Below are 15,898 nucleotides of genomic sequence, written 5' to 3' on the forward strand. Positions count from 1 at the left end.
ACGTCTCGCACGTTCGTAGTCGGATCGTCAAGGTCGACTCCCACAGAAAACGATAGCCACCATCTCATCGAAACATCGGGACACCTTTGCCTTTATCAGTTTTGAAAATATGAAAGCGGAAGTGGCAAGAGCACTATCCAAGCCGCATTCGATCCGTTTCCACCCCTACCAGCTACTAAGTTAGTGCTGATGGCATGCATTTGAAGTACTTCGGCGTGAGTGCTTTCCTAGCTGACGCGTGCTAATTTTTTGTTTGGTTACTACCGGGTTGTTTCTATTTTGTGTCTGCTACTGTTTTCAACACAGTACAACGCAGATGGTCACATACACTCACCTCAATGAGTGCATGCACGCACACCCTATCCCTGTAATGCTATTCGGAGAGCTTGAAATTAATCTAGAAAAATGCAAGCACAAGTGTCAACACTATACAACACCAATGCTGACCCCCCCCTGAACGGCACACAGTTACACCCTACACATATAACGTTATGAGCAGTACAAGGTGTAGCATTTTTTGCTCATTCTACCTTCTATATAAAGTTAGGTTAATTATGATGCGATACCTAGCAACCTTTTTCCGCAGGACACCATAGAATAAACAAATCAAAGAAAATTATGTGCCTTAGAGTATCCAAGTTACTATCATTTACAGTGTAAGAATTATGCTTGATTTTGATTGATAATGCATCTCTAATTGCGTTGCTCATGCGTACCATTTCTCACAACTTAGGGTTATGGGACGCAACAAATATTACCAAAATATAATGTACAAAGAAATCATCAATGCACTGTAATGCCGAAGGTACTATCTTTTTATTAGAGTATTTTCATTCATTTTTTGCTGTTTTGTGAACTAAAATTTGTTTGTATTAAAAGTTGATATTGTTGGTTTTTTGACAGGCCTGCCAACACCGAGCCTAAAAGTGTGGACCTTTCTATAAAAGTTAATCCTTTATATTTCCTAATTCATTTTTCTGGTGTTTTTTCTTCTTCTGTATCTTGCTTCATTCACTAACACAAATTTTCATCTGTTGTAGGATAAGATATTATCTGTAAAATGAGATCTTTAAACTGTACACTAGAACAATTTTCCTTTGGTTCGAAGGAAGCTCCATTGTACAACTTTTGGTTGAACCAGACGATTTTTGAACTTGACTATCATGATATGAACAACTTTGGCTCATTTGCAAAAAAAAAAAGAACAACTTTGGCTGAAACATTTAAGTTATATAGACAAGTGTTTGTAACCCTGGGTGAACTATTTTTTCGTACCTGTCGGTATGTACCTAACTTAAATTGGCCTTTCTTTCTAAACGACACAACCGTGCCTCCGCCTGCTAGTTTTATATATAGTCGTGGGAAAGTTGTTTTTGGGAAGGTTGAACTCCGCCCAGGCCCATCAGGAAGGCCCAGGCCTGTGCCGAGTCCAGCGCGAACCGACTATTATTGCGACACCGTCTATCCTACACCCCGTTCGCTCCCTTCGACCCAACCCATACAAACTCAAACCCCCAGGAAAACCCCTCTCTCCTCTCCGCTTCTCCCTGGCCGCCGAAACCCTAACCTAGCCGCGCGTCGCCGCCGCCGCCGGCGCACCAGTCGCCATGTCGAACCCCAAGGGGTCGAAGATGCTCCAGTTCGTCAACTACCGGATGCGCGTGACGATCCAGGACGGCCGCCAACTCGTGGGGAAGTTCATGGCCTTCGATCGCCACATGAACCTCGTCCTCGGCGACTGCGAGGAGTTCCGCAAGCTCCCGCCCTCAAAATCTTCCAAGACAACAGGCGAGCGCGAGGAGCGGAGGACGCTCGGCCTGCTCCTTCTTCGTGGCGAGGAGGTCGTCTCCATGACCGTTGAGGGCCCGCCACCGCCCGACGAGTCCCGGGCCAAGGCCTCCGGTGGCGGTGGCGCGCTTTCCGGCACTGGCGTCGGTCGCGCTGCCGGACGTGGGGTGGCCACCGGCCCGCTGCTCCAGGCGCAGCCCGGCCTCTCCGGCCCTGTTCGGGGCGTGGGCGGTCCGGCCCCCGGCATGATGCAGCCCCAGATCTCGCGTCCCCCAATGCCGAACCTCTCAGCGCCACCGGTGGCGTACCCACAGGTCGTCCGCCCGCCACCGATGGGTATGCCGCCCATGCGACCTGGTGGCCCGCCACCGATGCAGATGCAGTTTCAGCGCCCGCCCGGTCCTCCGCCTGCGCCATACCCTGGGGGCCCGCCTCAGCAGTTCATGAGGGGACCGCCACCGATGGGGCCTCCACCAGGGAGGCCGGGGATGCCAGGCATGCCACCACCGCCAGGGATGAGGCCGATGCCACCACTGCAGTTTGGACAACCACCCAGGCATGGAATGCCGCCACCACCGCCTGGTCCACAGCAGCCTGGACAGAACCCCCAGCAGTAGAAAAACCTTTCTGGTAAGTATCAGTACTAGAATTCTTCGATTTGCATTCTAATGCTGTTAAATACTCTGGCTAGTTGTGATGATGCACTGTTATATTGTTCATACTTTTTAGTTTGAAGAATCGTATCATGATCTGTAATATTTGCAGTGATGTTTATAGCCTGATCATATTTTCAAATTAGTGTTGTGGTGGCTTGCTACCTGATCCTAGGTCTAGTGTTATGTACAATGTTTAGCTGATGAGACCCATCTTGTGTATCTATAACTGAATAGTGTATCTTACTAAGTTCCTTGCTCTCTGTTTTCCATGCTGGAAGCCTAGAACATGCCATAACTCGTGGCTCTCCTCAGATCTAGACACCTAGCCACTGTTCAAAAAATCTGCTGATTAATCAGTTTACTGTCTGATTAATAGCTGCTCAGAGAGTCACCGAGTAAGCAGTTAACTGATTAATCTGCCGATTGGCCAACCAAGCAGCTACCAGTTAATGATTTCCTGAATATTGCACTCAGCAGTCATATGTAGTTTAATACTTAAACTAGCAAAGTGTCCTTGCACTGCAACCGATCCAAAAGAGATACATGTTCACAAGCTTGAAAAAATCACCCTAGTTTGGTATATATCACTAAAAATATGTTAGTTTTCACCCAAAGTCTATTCCTCTTATCTTTTTGGATGGGTTGGGGGATGGATGGGGCTGGTCCAAAGGAGACCAAGGGGTTTTCTGCAAATATCGAGCAGATTTGGGGGGGGGGGCCTTTTTGCCATGTCTTAACTTGCATGCATTAAATGTTGATCGGATGGTCAGAAATGATGGATGGCAAACACACACCATCATCACCATCCGGGTCTTTTATAGGAGTGGAGATTTGTTCTACCTATGTATGTACAAAAGTTCTCTTCATTCTAAATCAGTTCCATTTCCTCCTCTAGTCTATTATGAGATGGAAGTGCATCTGCGGTTCACATGTTATGTAGTCATGAATTACCTATGACATACCACAAGTCAAAAGGCTAACTTGTATACCATGAATTATCCATCGAATCTTTGTCAAGTGGACGGTCTATGGGAGCTGTGTAACATACAAAATTGCTGCACCACAAAGTAAAATTCAGTACTCCCTCCGTTCCTAAATACAAGTCTTTTTAGTGATTTCAATATGAACTACATACGGATGTATATAGACATATTTTAGAGTGTAGATTCACTCATTTTGCTCCGTATGTAGTCCATATTGGAATCTTTAAAAAGACTTATATTTAGGAACGGAGGGAGTAATGTAAGTTTAATATGTGTAGTAATATTCGCCCAAAAATTCTAGTGAATGATGTCATGTTGGATTGTCGTCGTATACATAGGTATTGAGGAAGATTGTTAGATGCGTTTGTATGAAGCAGGAAGCAGGCGGCAGGCAACGTCGAATCCTTTGGTCTTTTATTATGATCATTTATACTTGGGAGTTCAAGTAGTATTAGATCGTTGTCTTGAGTCATAAGTATGACACTTGAAGTAAAGTTGGAAATTTGATTTCTTATTTGGCAGTATTATTTTTTTCAAATATAGAAGATACAAGATAATGTAAATGCCAGAGAACTCTTCTTTTGTAGTGTTTTTTAAGAGTCTTCTGTGTTATCACAAAAGTACATCATTATGTACTCCTGGAGGTGTTGTATGCATAAGCATTTAATACGTGCTGTGTTGTGCATATTTGATTATTGGCGTGTGCCTTTTTGGATGCATCCAAATGGTGCTCGAGTTCGTCATAACCCCAAGCCATGATTAATCTATAAACTTTTTATTAGATACCCATGTTCTGTCTAACGGCAATGATGATGCCTTAGTTGGTAGGTACTATTTGTGTTGAGCTCACCCCTATGATTCCTTATGATTCTGTCATAGAGTGTGGCACATGTGCCCATTGTTCTGGTTTTGCTTGTCTTTGTACGTTTAGTTTTTCCCTTGTGAATCCTGGTGTATCTTGCGTTGAGGTATTTTTATGGAGAAACCTAGATCATCCTATAGGGATAGGGCAGAGAATGGGGTTGAATCACATGCTTATTCAACTTTAGGGACGTGTTTAAGCATGGAGAAAGATGTAGGGATTGTTCATTGTTGACAATTGAATGAAATATGTGGTTATATTTTTCCATTTAGACTCTTTTCATGTGATGTTCTTGCTGTAGCTACTAAACATTGTTAGCACAGTTGTAAGCTAGGTAATTCAGCTTGAATCTGTATTACGCTCACCTTTATATTGATTGCGGTTTCTCCTTGCACATCATTCTTCGATGTATGTTGTACTGAATTTCGATCTCCTCTGCAGGTTTGTTCCTTGCAGTCCCACCTGTGGAAGATTCATCTTCGGAAGAGAGAAAAGCCTTGTCGGTGCAGCACTCTTGCTTTTGATGGGAGGAGACGGACTGTTTTCCAACGCAATGTACGTAAAAGAGGCTGAAGCTTGTTTAACTGTTGGTTGTTAAGCTAGGGACATGGATAGACTGTTTCGTTGTCAGTACCTTGTTGCTGGATGTGCTTGCACTTGTATTGAGATCTTATTTCGCACTATTAACTTCAGATCATAAATTGCTTTGCTTGCATGTGTGTCTGTTTCAATTGTTCATACTTTTCTTTGAATTATGCTGTTACTCATGTGATCTACTCCAGTGTGCGGTGCTGTGTCATGGAATCAAATTTAGGGCTCCTTTGATTCAAAGGATTTTTGTATGATTAGAAATCTTAGGATTTTTCCCTATATTGGTTGTTTGATTCATACTTAGGATTTAATCCTGTCGGAATTTTTTCTAAATATTTTTTTGTACTAATAGGATTTGAGGCATACACTCAAACCTCCTTTGTTTTTTGGGCAGCGATAGGGGCCGGTCGACCGGCCCAAATTCGGCCGGTCACCGCGCGTCCGTCGGATCTGGGAGCTGACAGCCGTGGGATTAGTTCTTAATTCCCCCCTAAATGACTAGTGACGTAAGCGCAAAACACCGCTCACACACCCGCATGCGTGGTCGCTGTCCCCCGGGCCCCTGCGTCCTCCACGGCCGCCGCCATGACCGTGGATTGCAGCTCGCCACCTCTCTATCTGCAGCTCGTCGTCGATGTTGTAACACGCCCTGCCCATGTCGCTGTCGTTTTAGCACCACCACCTGTTGGATGCTGCTCCACTCATAGCCGAATCCAGCTCAGCATCAAACTCGCACCGGCTATCGTAGGAACGAGATCCTCTGACGTAGGATGTTCTACTGCCGAGGGACGTCGTTGACGCTGCACCGTTCATCAGGCATCCAACAATTACAGCCTTCGCTAGCTTTCTCGCTCGGGTGGAAACAAACATAAGCGGCCCATCGGCCCAGTCCAACGCTAGCTAGAGAGAGAGGCGAAGGAAGCGAGGGAAAAAGGCGCGAGAGGCCACAGAAACGGTGCCAAAATTGATCGGAAGGAGATCCCCGGCGCTCAGCAGGGACGACTGCTCTGCTCCTAGTCCTTTGTGATGGAAGAAGTAGCCTGCGTGAATAAAACACTGGAATTGATTAAACTTTCACCATCAGATTGATTTAGAACTTGATCAAATTTCCCTTTTTCTCATCGAAGAAGTAGCCTGCTGAACTCGGATCAGGCATCCCTTTTTCTGATGAAAAAAGCAACCTGCTGAACTCTGATCAAGCATTCCTTCTTCTAATGGAAGATGCAACAGAAAGAGAAGAGGCTGATACAGTGCATCATGATTTCAATTCTAACAAGTATTTTTCTTATCTCAAGTATACTGATTTTACTTGATTTTATTCTTATCCCAATTACCGCTACTCTTTGCTTATTCTCTTACAGAAATCTTTTTCGAGTACTATTAGTCCGAATATGATTTTGTATTTCAATAACAACTTACTTATATTTAATTTCTAGGGACCAATCACAGATGATCTATTTACTGGGTCGTGGTGAAGCACTACTGTTTTTGGGCAATCATGTGCTCTGTACTTGAATTAGAGCACAAGCAAGCATGGTTTTGGCAGATTTGGGCATTCAGTTCAGTTCTAGGTTACAGTTGCTCAATCCCTTTTGGCCATTCAGTTCAGTTCTAGGTTCTGAGATAATACTCCAATTTATGTATCTCAAACCCTTTTGCCATGCATTTCAAAGATAATACTCCAATTTATGTATGCATGCTCATTGTACATTCGGCAACCAAAGCAAGCATTATGACTTTGTATTCCTGGAAGGACATGCTCTCAAATTGTCAACACGTGCTATCCTCTTTAATTAACAGCACCAGTATTATGCTCTCAAATTGACAGTCTTAGATCCCAACAGAACAATAGTTACGGTACAAAGAACGTCAGTGATTCACATTCAATATTTTGTAACAATAATCACACTCAAATTCACTCAACTCCACTCTCAAATTACATGATTACAATCTGGATACAACATTCAGTCACACTATTCACTGAAGTGTACAACCAGTTCACATCAGTTACTAGCTCAATCTGGCATTTCTCCTACTGTTGTTGCTTCTCCGTTGTTGTTGTTTCTCTGTTGTTGCTGCTTCTCTGCTGTCTGCACAACTAAAATTACAGTTCCTGCACAACTGAAACTGAAGACACAGCAAGGCAAAGCAAGCAGCAAACCAATGCAACGCGAGGCAAGCAGCAGAGGAACCCTCCGAGAAGAATCGGCGGCATCGACGATGCTTGGTCCGCGGCTCAACGGTCTCGACGGCACCGGGGGCGTCGCACCCTGTACGCGGCCGCCGCTGGCTCCGCCACCTCGACGGATAGGCATCGTCATGCCATGGACGGGGCAACGGCTGGCTCTGCCGCTCCACAGCTACGCTGCTCGCGCCCTGATAGTGCAGCGGCTGCTCTTCACCGCCGGCGTAGCGAACCCTAGGGAGAGACAAGAGTGACTGACCGACGATGATGGAGATTGAGTTTTTTTTTGAACGACATGATGGCGATCGAGAGTGAGGCGAGAGCGATGGGCAGCGTCGGACTGGGCCGATGGGCCGCTTGCTTCTGTTTCCACCCGAGCGAGAAAGCTGGCGCAGGCTGTATTTCCTGCGAGTATCGTTAGATGCCTAATGAACGGTGCAGCGTGAACGACGTCCCTCGGCAGTAGAACTTCCTACGTCAGAGGATCTCGTTCTATCGTAGCACTGCTCGCCTCCACCGCTGACCTGCACACTGTGATCTGGCGAAAACACACACAAATCCCGCACCTAAGAACTCCCGCTTGTCCGTTGAAGCAAAAAACAAAAGCTCGTTCCAGCAAAAACAAAATCCGGTTCCAGCAAAAATGACTTGAGTATCTGAGAACACAAAAAGTGGATGAAGCAAAAATTAATCTTGGTTCTAGCAAAAAAATGCAGAGGTTCCAGCAAATATGCATCGGTTCCAGCAAAATATGCAAAATTAAAACATGGATGTAGCAAAAATTGTCTCCGGTTCTAGCAAAATCAAAACATGGTTGTAGCAAAAAACTCGACCAGAAAAAAACATCACATTTGCACATCCGAGCAAAGAAACACTCGCTGATTCCAACAAAATTCAACGCCGATCGTAACAAAATCGAATGCCGGATGCAGCAAAAATCACACAAAATTACGGATCCCACCAAAAAAAGTCACCGATTCCAGCAAAACAAGTGACCGGTGGTAACATTGGTGCTGCATGTGCTCAAAAAAGGGGCAGACCCAGCACAACCCCTTGCCGGGTCTAGCGCCTGACGCCGCCAGTTGCAGCACCGGTCGCAGGCCCGAGACTGGGCGGTTCCAGCATCCTTCGGACGCAGTCATCGCAGAAATCTTTGGGCGAAGCTCTCGTTCGCCATGGAAAAGCTCGTCGCGTGCGGACGTCCGGCTACGTTGCAGGAAAGGAGCGCGATGCCGACGACCTTGCCGCCAATCTGGGACGAGATGCGCGCGGCAACAAAAATATGGGGTCCTCTCGTGTAGGGATGAGGGCTGAAAGGAGAGAAAATAGTGAATTGGGCTTGCGGGAGGTGGAAGACGAGGCTGTGAAAGAAAACGCGTAGAGGATAAGAGCGGGGCAGTGAGGTGAGCTATAGCTGTGTACGTGGATGCGTGGGGATATGCCAGCGCATGGTGCGACCGGCGCAAGATTTAGCCGGTCGTCCGGCGGAAAACATTTTCCTTTTTCCCTGTGATTCAAAATCTTGTTGGATCGGATAAGCATGACATTCCAATCCTATATTTTTATATTCCCACATCCATAAAAATACTTCCGTTGCATCCAGAAATACAAAGGATTACACCAGTTATTGTGTTCCAAAATTTGCTTCGTCTGAAATTTTATTTGGTCAACTTATTGTGTTTATTGGATTGCGCACAAAAAGGCAGTATGTGGAAGCTTTCTTCCGCACACTCGTTGCCAGTATTGCCCTCCATGAGGGCAACTGCAGGGGGCTTCATCAAATGTCACCCCCCTATTTTTCTTCAAACCCTACCCAGCTGCGCTCATATTTCTTCCAAATCTATCTGTTCCGGTCGATTCAAAACTTTATTTTCCCACTACTTCTAGATATATTTTCTATTATAAACAAGTCAAAGATAAATATTACTACAAAGCAAACAATGTTTTCAAAATATTACAAAGTTCAAGTTCAAATTCAATTTTATTCGGAGGACATATGCTCCTACTAGTTTCCATGATGCACACACTAGTGCTCTAACTAGATTATTGATAAGTTGTTAATGCACTTCTCAATCACAAAGTTTTTGATAAATCTTAAAATTTCAACTCCGGGCGCCTTTTTTAGGGTAAAACTTCCGCCGCTTTATGAATTAAACAAGTACCGGAATCTCATCCGAAACAATCTACAGAATGCTGGGTGGTGATGAGAGCCACACAAACTTCAGTTCATCTCCCATTCCCACCTTAGCTAGTCTATCCGCGACGGCGTTTGCACTACGGCTAACCCAAGATACTTTAAAATCATCCAAATCCTTCAGCTTCGACTTGATGTCTTTGACAGTTGGTCCAGCGGCAGAGAGATTCTTCTCCTGATTATTGAGCATGGACACCACTCTTGACGAGTCACACTCGAGATGGAGCTTCTCAACCCCAATTCTTCTCGCCACCTTCTTGCACGCCAGAAGTTTCACCATACTCCTTAATCATGCATATTTCATAATCATAGTGTTCATGGTCACACGACAAATATATCACCTGCCACTCATTTGCACACCCCTGGATCGTAGTTTTAAAACTGGACTACCAGTTCTGGTTTTCATCGGTCGAATAGTCGGTTCAATTGTTGGATTTTAGAAAGACAAAAGCATATGCAAAAACTAGATAATTCCCCCGCGCGTTGCTGCGGGATTATTTTGAAATTATTTTGCTGAAATTCGGTTGAGCAAAATAGAAGTAATGAATTTATTTGACTTGATTTTTTGATAGTTGCATAACAGTTTCATAAGATAAATATCATAATATGTGGCTAAATTTCCTTGGAGTTGTCAACGCTGGTGCCTTCTTCCTTGTGAACAAAATGTACATGTGGGATTCCTTTCTTGATGTAGTCGAAGATGTATGTGCCAGCCTTCAATGAATGATTCTTTGTCGTGTCGTCTTGAAAAGAGGCGCTGGTTATTGTCAGTTTCGTAGCATTCTTCATGTTTGTAATAGCCTCTATGTACCTTTTGTGTGCTTCTCTTGTTGGATGTGTTGCTGAAGGTGGCAGAACTTTTCTTGGTGCATCAGATCACATACTGTAGCAAAATAGTACGCAGGAACTTAGAAAACAACTATGCACGTAACAATCGTACCAGTTAGCTTCCTGCTGGTTGTCCATGTACTTGCAAAAGCCAATATTTAGTTGTAGGGACACAATGGACAATGGTATAGTTGTTCTTATATAGAGATGTGTGGCAGTCATAAAAACGTGTAATAGAAAGATATTGCTTTTAAAATAGTTAATACACAACAAATATAACAGAAAGTTATAGATGGTATTTATATTGGGGTTTTAATTAGCAGGTTAATGTACGTATTAATATCGCACACGCATGTAAGATTTGGGCATGGTGATTGTTGGTTGGATTCCTAGCAAAGAAAATAATTGGGGGTTGGTATATAAAATATAAAACTTTCTAAGCGGTGAAGGCTAGCATGGGCGGCATTTTCTGCAGTTTATGAGAGTTTTGAGGAGATACATACTCTAGCAAGAAAAAACAGAGATGACATTATAATAGATATCCTCATGTTAACATTCAAAATGTAATACGAACCCAGTTTGGTATTTATAGATTTATGACTAAAAGTACCCTCGTACACTCATACACGTCGAGGAATGGGTACTCTGGTGATTCCAAAGGGCGAAAGGAGAAAAGACAAAGAGAAACTCGGTGCATTCAAGCATTATCCAATAATGAAGATCCTTCATGTATGATTGTCTCCTCCACATGTTAACATCTACCATGAATAGTAAGACCCTTCGTGTTTGATTGTCTCGTCCATATGTTAACATCTGTCATGAAGAATAGTATAAGATTTCAGTCTAGGTGTTTCATGGATGGCAAATCTAAAATTTATAAGCACTCAAGGACAGAGCAGCAAGCAAGGGCATGATGCATGAAACAAAAGGTTTCCGGGTTGCCATGGAAGCTCAGCAAAATGGGTATGAAATGAAGAAATGATTTTTTTGCTGGTCGTAGGTATAGGACAGTGGAAGTTCCCATGCGTGTATTGCGAAGCATAGCATTGTTAAAGTTGGAAGTAACAAATAGGACGATCTAAAGGTTGGAATTAAAAATTGAAGTACCTATTTGGTATGCATGTTTGGCTTACTCCTGCTGTCCATCATTGGTTGTTTGATATTTGTTGTCTGTTTTGCTGCATAAGGAGAACCATCTGGCATTGTAATTATTTTAAGGGAAATAATTAAATTTTGTGAGAATTATTTTATATAGGTTGTGAGAAGTAATACATACTCTTTCTTGTATTCTTTGGAAGGACTATGTTCATGTTTCTTTGATCTGCACTTAGATAAGATAGATCTCTCAAGGGGTAAGTGAATCGATCGATAAAAAGAGAGCATGTATAAACCTGGTGTATCATAGGCATGTGAGTATTGCCATACCTGATAGATTTGGTGGCATCATCCTTGGTAAAGTCTATTCTTCTTTTTGCTCCAGACCTAATTAGAAGGGAGATTAATCAGTGTTATAAGTCTGATAAACGTTGCTCTCGAGATGCTATTGCTTGATCGATGCCAAGAAGTAGATGATAGAATGAATGTCAAGATATATTGTGCAGAAGAAAACTCATTTGAAAGAACATTTGTGCCTTACAAACCTCTGTTCCTGTTTCTAGCCATACGTGTGCGACGGTTATCGGCAGCAACATATGGACTTGCTCGAGGAGAAGGATCGGGTAATGACGTACGACGTGGCAGTCCACGTCCACGTGAAACTTCTTGTGGATGACCAACCCCATGCCCAGTTGGATAACGTGAAGAACTTTCTGCATTATCCATGTCAGGATGCCTAATAACCCCAAGGAAGTGGAATTGGATGAAGGGGCCAAGAATGTAAAACGTACCAACAGAATACGAGCGCAATGCAATGTGTTGTGTGTGCTCAACTGTTTCGTATAGAGAATTAGAGTGCACCATTATATATTGAACTTAGCAAAATTATATGAGATTGATATTGAGCAAAGAAATTTACAGAAGTAGCAACCGAGGAGAATTTGGGAATATTATGTACCTTTAGGAGGCAGAAACCAAATGTGACTGTGTTTGCAGTGAGGGAAACCCAATGAAGATGACTACTTGGGCATCGTTGAGCACACAGTATCTGAGAAGTTGCAAATTTGTGATGCAATCACCAATATATCATACATAGAGAACATGGAGGAAATGGTAGGGAGTTGCTCACCGGAGGTGGTATGAGTGATGTGGTACAGACCCGATGGGAAGGAAATGAGGTGAGGCCAGGCAGACTTTAAAGAGCAATCCATCAGTTTCTTCTGGAGATGGTGGGGAGGGGAAGTGGAGCGGCTAGAACATTAGTATTAGGAGAGGGAGCGTCCGACATCAATTAGTCTGCTGGCTGTTCGCTATCCATTGTGACCAGGGAAGATACACAGGGTGGGCCGGTGGAAGCAATGGGCTGTAGAGAGGATGCAGCAGTAGGCTGTGTAAGGTTGCTATGGCCCTTTTCATAAGAATATATGTAGGATTATAAGAAAAGAGAAATATTCATCTTACGAACAGAGTACAATAGCTTCAAGTCGACATATAGCGTGGCCGTAGTCGGGAGCTCGATGTCGTTGTCAGCAAATCAGTAACCAAGAGGAAAGTGCATACATCTGGGCTGAATTAGCCGGGACGGCATCCAAGGGAGGAGGTGCTTGCTGACGCCGGCGCTAAGTTGGGATGGGCAGCAGCGAGTCCATGGCTGAGCAGCTCGACATCGATCCCCAACGACGACACCACCGGCCGCTGCTACATTGTGAAGTAGCCGTGACAGACACCGTAAGTATGGAGGAGGTTAAAGGGGAGAGGAGGAAGGAGGTGGCCGCCACGGAAGGACTGTTGTGCATCGGGAGGAAGGGAGGTGCTGGCTTGGGAGTGAGGCGTGGCGGAGAGGGAGAGAGCAGCGTGGATCTTGGGTAGGCGGCGAGGCAGAGTGTGCCGTGCGCGGGGGGAGAGCCGGTCCATCGGGATCCCGTGCTGGCGGCGCACCGCGGTGGACAGGGGAAACCGATGGAGACGAGGGACCGGAAAACAGGCGAGGGAGTCACGGAGGAAAGCGGTGGAGACGGGGGCATTCTCGCAGGAAAAAAGAGGAAGTGGAAGCCGATGGCCGGGCTGGGCTGCGATTACGTCCATCGTGAGCTTCTCTGGCTGGGCCTATGAACAGTAACTGAAGCCGACGTGTGTAGTAACTGAAGCCAACGTGTTCGTTTTTTGGTATGATGGGTCCTGCTTGTAAGCCTCTAGTTAAACGCTGACGGGGCAATGGTGCTGATGTGGATAGCCTGCATGTCAAGGGAAATAGGTTAGTGGAGATGAACTATTTAGGTATTATAGATAGGCAAAATAACTTATGTTCCATCATTGACAGAAATTTGCGCCGGAGCAAATCCTCTTAATAGTACGGACCAAAGAAATAAAAGCGTCGAAAATGCCATGTTTCATTTAAATATGCATGTGTAGCTCAAGCACACGGTTAGTCCGCAAAAATTGTGTTGCCATCAACACCAAAACACTTAGGGAAGAAATGCCCTTTCACTTTGATATTTGCCGGTGTGATTTTGTGTGTGTGCGTTAGTGTTGGTTGTGTGTTTTTTAATCACGCAGAGGTCAAGCATATGATTATGTTTGTATCTCATTGATGTTTTATTTTTAGTTGACCAGGTATGTGTTTGTCCATTGTCACGGGGGCGAAATATTTTTTAGCACAATAAAAACGACAATAGGGGACAAATCTTGATGCAGAAAAATAGGCAAAATAAGATTATTTTTAGTTATAGCAGTTTTTTTTCATTTGTTAAACTGATAAAATACGTATGTGTCTGTGATTGATCTGCTTTATTGAGTTATCAAAATAAAGGAGTGATTGATATTTATTTGCTTATAGACCGTGAGTTTATTACTATTTATTGGGGTACCAAGATGTGTGATAAGTATCAGGTTTGTCACAAGAAATAAAATTTTTACATACCGTGAATTTATTGCTATACCATATATTGATCTGGTTTTTGGTTATCAAAGATTGGTTTGATGAAACCACAAGTGGATGGAAAACCTGGAAAAAATGGTTTTGTGTGGGAGGATAGACGATAGGTGGTGGGAAGATTTTTTTTTTGTCAGATGGAACCTAACTTTCTTTTTAAGTACTCACTCCTAAAAAAATATAAAAGCGTTTAGATAACTAAAATAGTGACCTAAACGCTTATATATCTCTTTACGAAGGAAGTAGTATATTAGGTATGCACCCGTGCATTGACACGAGGCCAAATATCTTCTTTTAACGCAAAAGAGGATCATATTAGACAAATCTTAATGCAAAACAATAGGCAAAATAAAATTATATTTTGGTTATAGAGCATATATTTTATGCCATTGCTTAAGCTGACAAAATAAGTATATGCTCGTGTCTGATCTACTTTATTGGCTTTAATTACTTATATTTGTTTACATGCAGTGAATTTATGATTATTTATTGGGTTATCAAAGATGTCTAACCAGATTTTACCATAAGAAGCCATTTGTCTACCGACCGCAAATTTATTGCTATATTATAAATTGATCTGGTTTATTAGGTTACCTCTTTATTTGATCTGGAGGGGAAGGAAAATCGTGAAAAAAATCAATGGATGTTAGAAGGACGAACGAAGAGATGGTAATGTTAAGAATAATTTAACTCAGTGTTAATTAGGGGATAATTCCCACTCTCCCCGTGCGTGTAATCCCATGATGTTGGAAACGTCAGAACGGTTTATTCATGGAGCGAACGTCCGTACATGTTGTATATAAGGGATCCAAAACTATCAATAAAGACAACTCAGTCATTCTATTTGATTGTCTCTGTCTCTCTACTTTTACCTTCGAGCAGGTAAAATAAAAATTAACATACGATGAAACTTTAATTTCTTTTCAATTAGTGTAGTTATACAGAGATAATGTTTTTCTTGTGAGTAGAAGTATAGAGATAAAATCCACCCTTCATAAAGAAAATGGTGACGGGAACCAACCATAATACTACCCACAGTGGGAGTAATATAGATGGTAACATCACACTTATCTAGACAAAATAGATGATGTAGCATGTAAATAATGAAAAAAAAGAAGCATGTGGTAACATAGCTAGTTACAATAACATCACACATATCAAGAAAAGATGAGTGTACAACTTAATAAATGAAGTGATGCATGACATAACATATATGTTACTACCCACTATGGATGTAGTAATATAGACTAGTAACATATGCATGTTACTACTCTAAGTTACTCTCCGCTGTGACTAGTCTAACACATAGAGAGCAGGGAGGGTCGCAGGAAGCAATGTGATTCTGGCACCTGCAGAATTCAATATGTTTGGCTTTTTCTGCTACCTCCCACCACTACGACCCTTTTCGTCACAAATGACGTACCACTGTGTCAGGCTAAGAGTTGTTTTCTCTTTTTGTAATTTCTACGTTTCTCTATGAAAGCAACTTTTCTATGGTGAAGATGTGGTAGGTGCTTCTGCCTTACCACAAGAGCAGTACTAGACGATGTTACATGCCTAGGTGACGTCAGAGCATCTCCAGCTGTTCGCTCCCTAAGAGGCTAGAAAAAGCGTCGTTTGGGGATGAACCAACGATATTTTCGGTGTGGGGACAATCGGGTTCCCATCTGTCGCCCCAGGTCGCCCCCAAATGCCTTTTCCATAAACATTTTTTTAAAAAGACTTCGGCTAAAATTCGGCAAACACGACATAGATTCGGCAATATGTAGACGTTCCACGGTTTT

General features: G+C 43.2%; 1 protein-coding gene and 1 long non-coding RNA gene across 7 annotated transcripts; one reads left to right on the forward strand and one right to left on the reverse strand.

Moving 5' to 3' along the window:
* The first annotated feature begins 1,468 nt into the window (after positions 1-1,468).
* Positions 1,469-5,004, forward strand: LOC125537206 (small nuclear ribonucleoprotein-associated protein B'-like). Its single transcript, XM_048700503.1, has 2 exons — positions 1,469-2,418; positions 4,731-5,004. The coding sequence occupies exon 1, from the start codon at positions 1,608-1,610 to the stop codon at positions 2,403-2,405; it is 798 nt and encodes a 265-aa protein (XP_048556460.1). The 5' UTR covers positions 1,469-1,607; the 3' UTR covers positions 2,406-2,418; positions 4,731-5,004.
* Positions 5,005-10,592: 5,588 nt separating this feature from the next.
* On the reverse strand, positions 10,593-13,464 carry LOC125537207. 6 transcript variants are annotated; one of them, XR_007295688.1, is made up of 8 exons: positions 12,312-13,239; positions 12,141-12,230; positions 11,974-12,015; positions 11,728-11,895; positions 11,513-11,569; positions 11,364-11,408; positions 11,195-11,265; positions 10,593-10,900 (listed from the first exon to the last, which is right to left on the reverse strand). It is a non-coding gene; the product is annotated as an uncharacterized LOC125537207 (long non-coding RNA). The 6 variants fall into 6 exon arrangements; XR_007295687.1 differs by having other exon boundaries at positions 11,728-12,230; positions 12,312-12,545; positions 12,648-13,463; XR_007295685.1 differs by having other exon boundaries at positions 11,728-12,230; positions 12,312-12,545; positions 12,644-13,463.
* Positions 13,465-15,898: the final 2,434 nt, after the last annotated feature.

Source organism: Triticum urartu, chromosome 2, assembly GCF_003073215.2.
Source record: "Triticum urartu cultivar G1812 chromosome 2, Tu2.1, whole genome shotgun sequence".
Classification (NCBI taxonomy): domain Eukaryota; kingdom Viridiplantae; phylum Streptophyta; class Magnoliopsida; order Poales; family Poaceae; genus Triticum; species Triticum urartu.

What these genes read in the sequence shown, in the direction of transcription:
- LOC125537206 (XM_048700503.1), top strand. Translation starts at nt 1,608, where the DNA reads ATGTCGAACCCCAAGGGGTCGAAGATGCTCCAGTTCGTCAACTACCGG.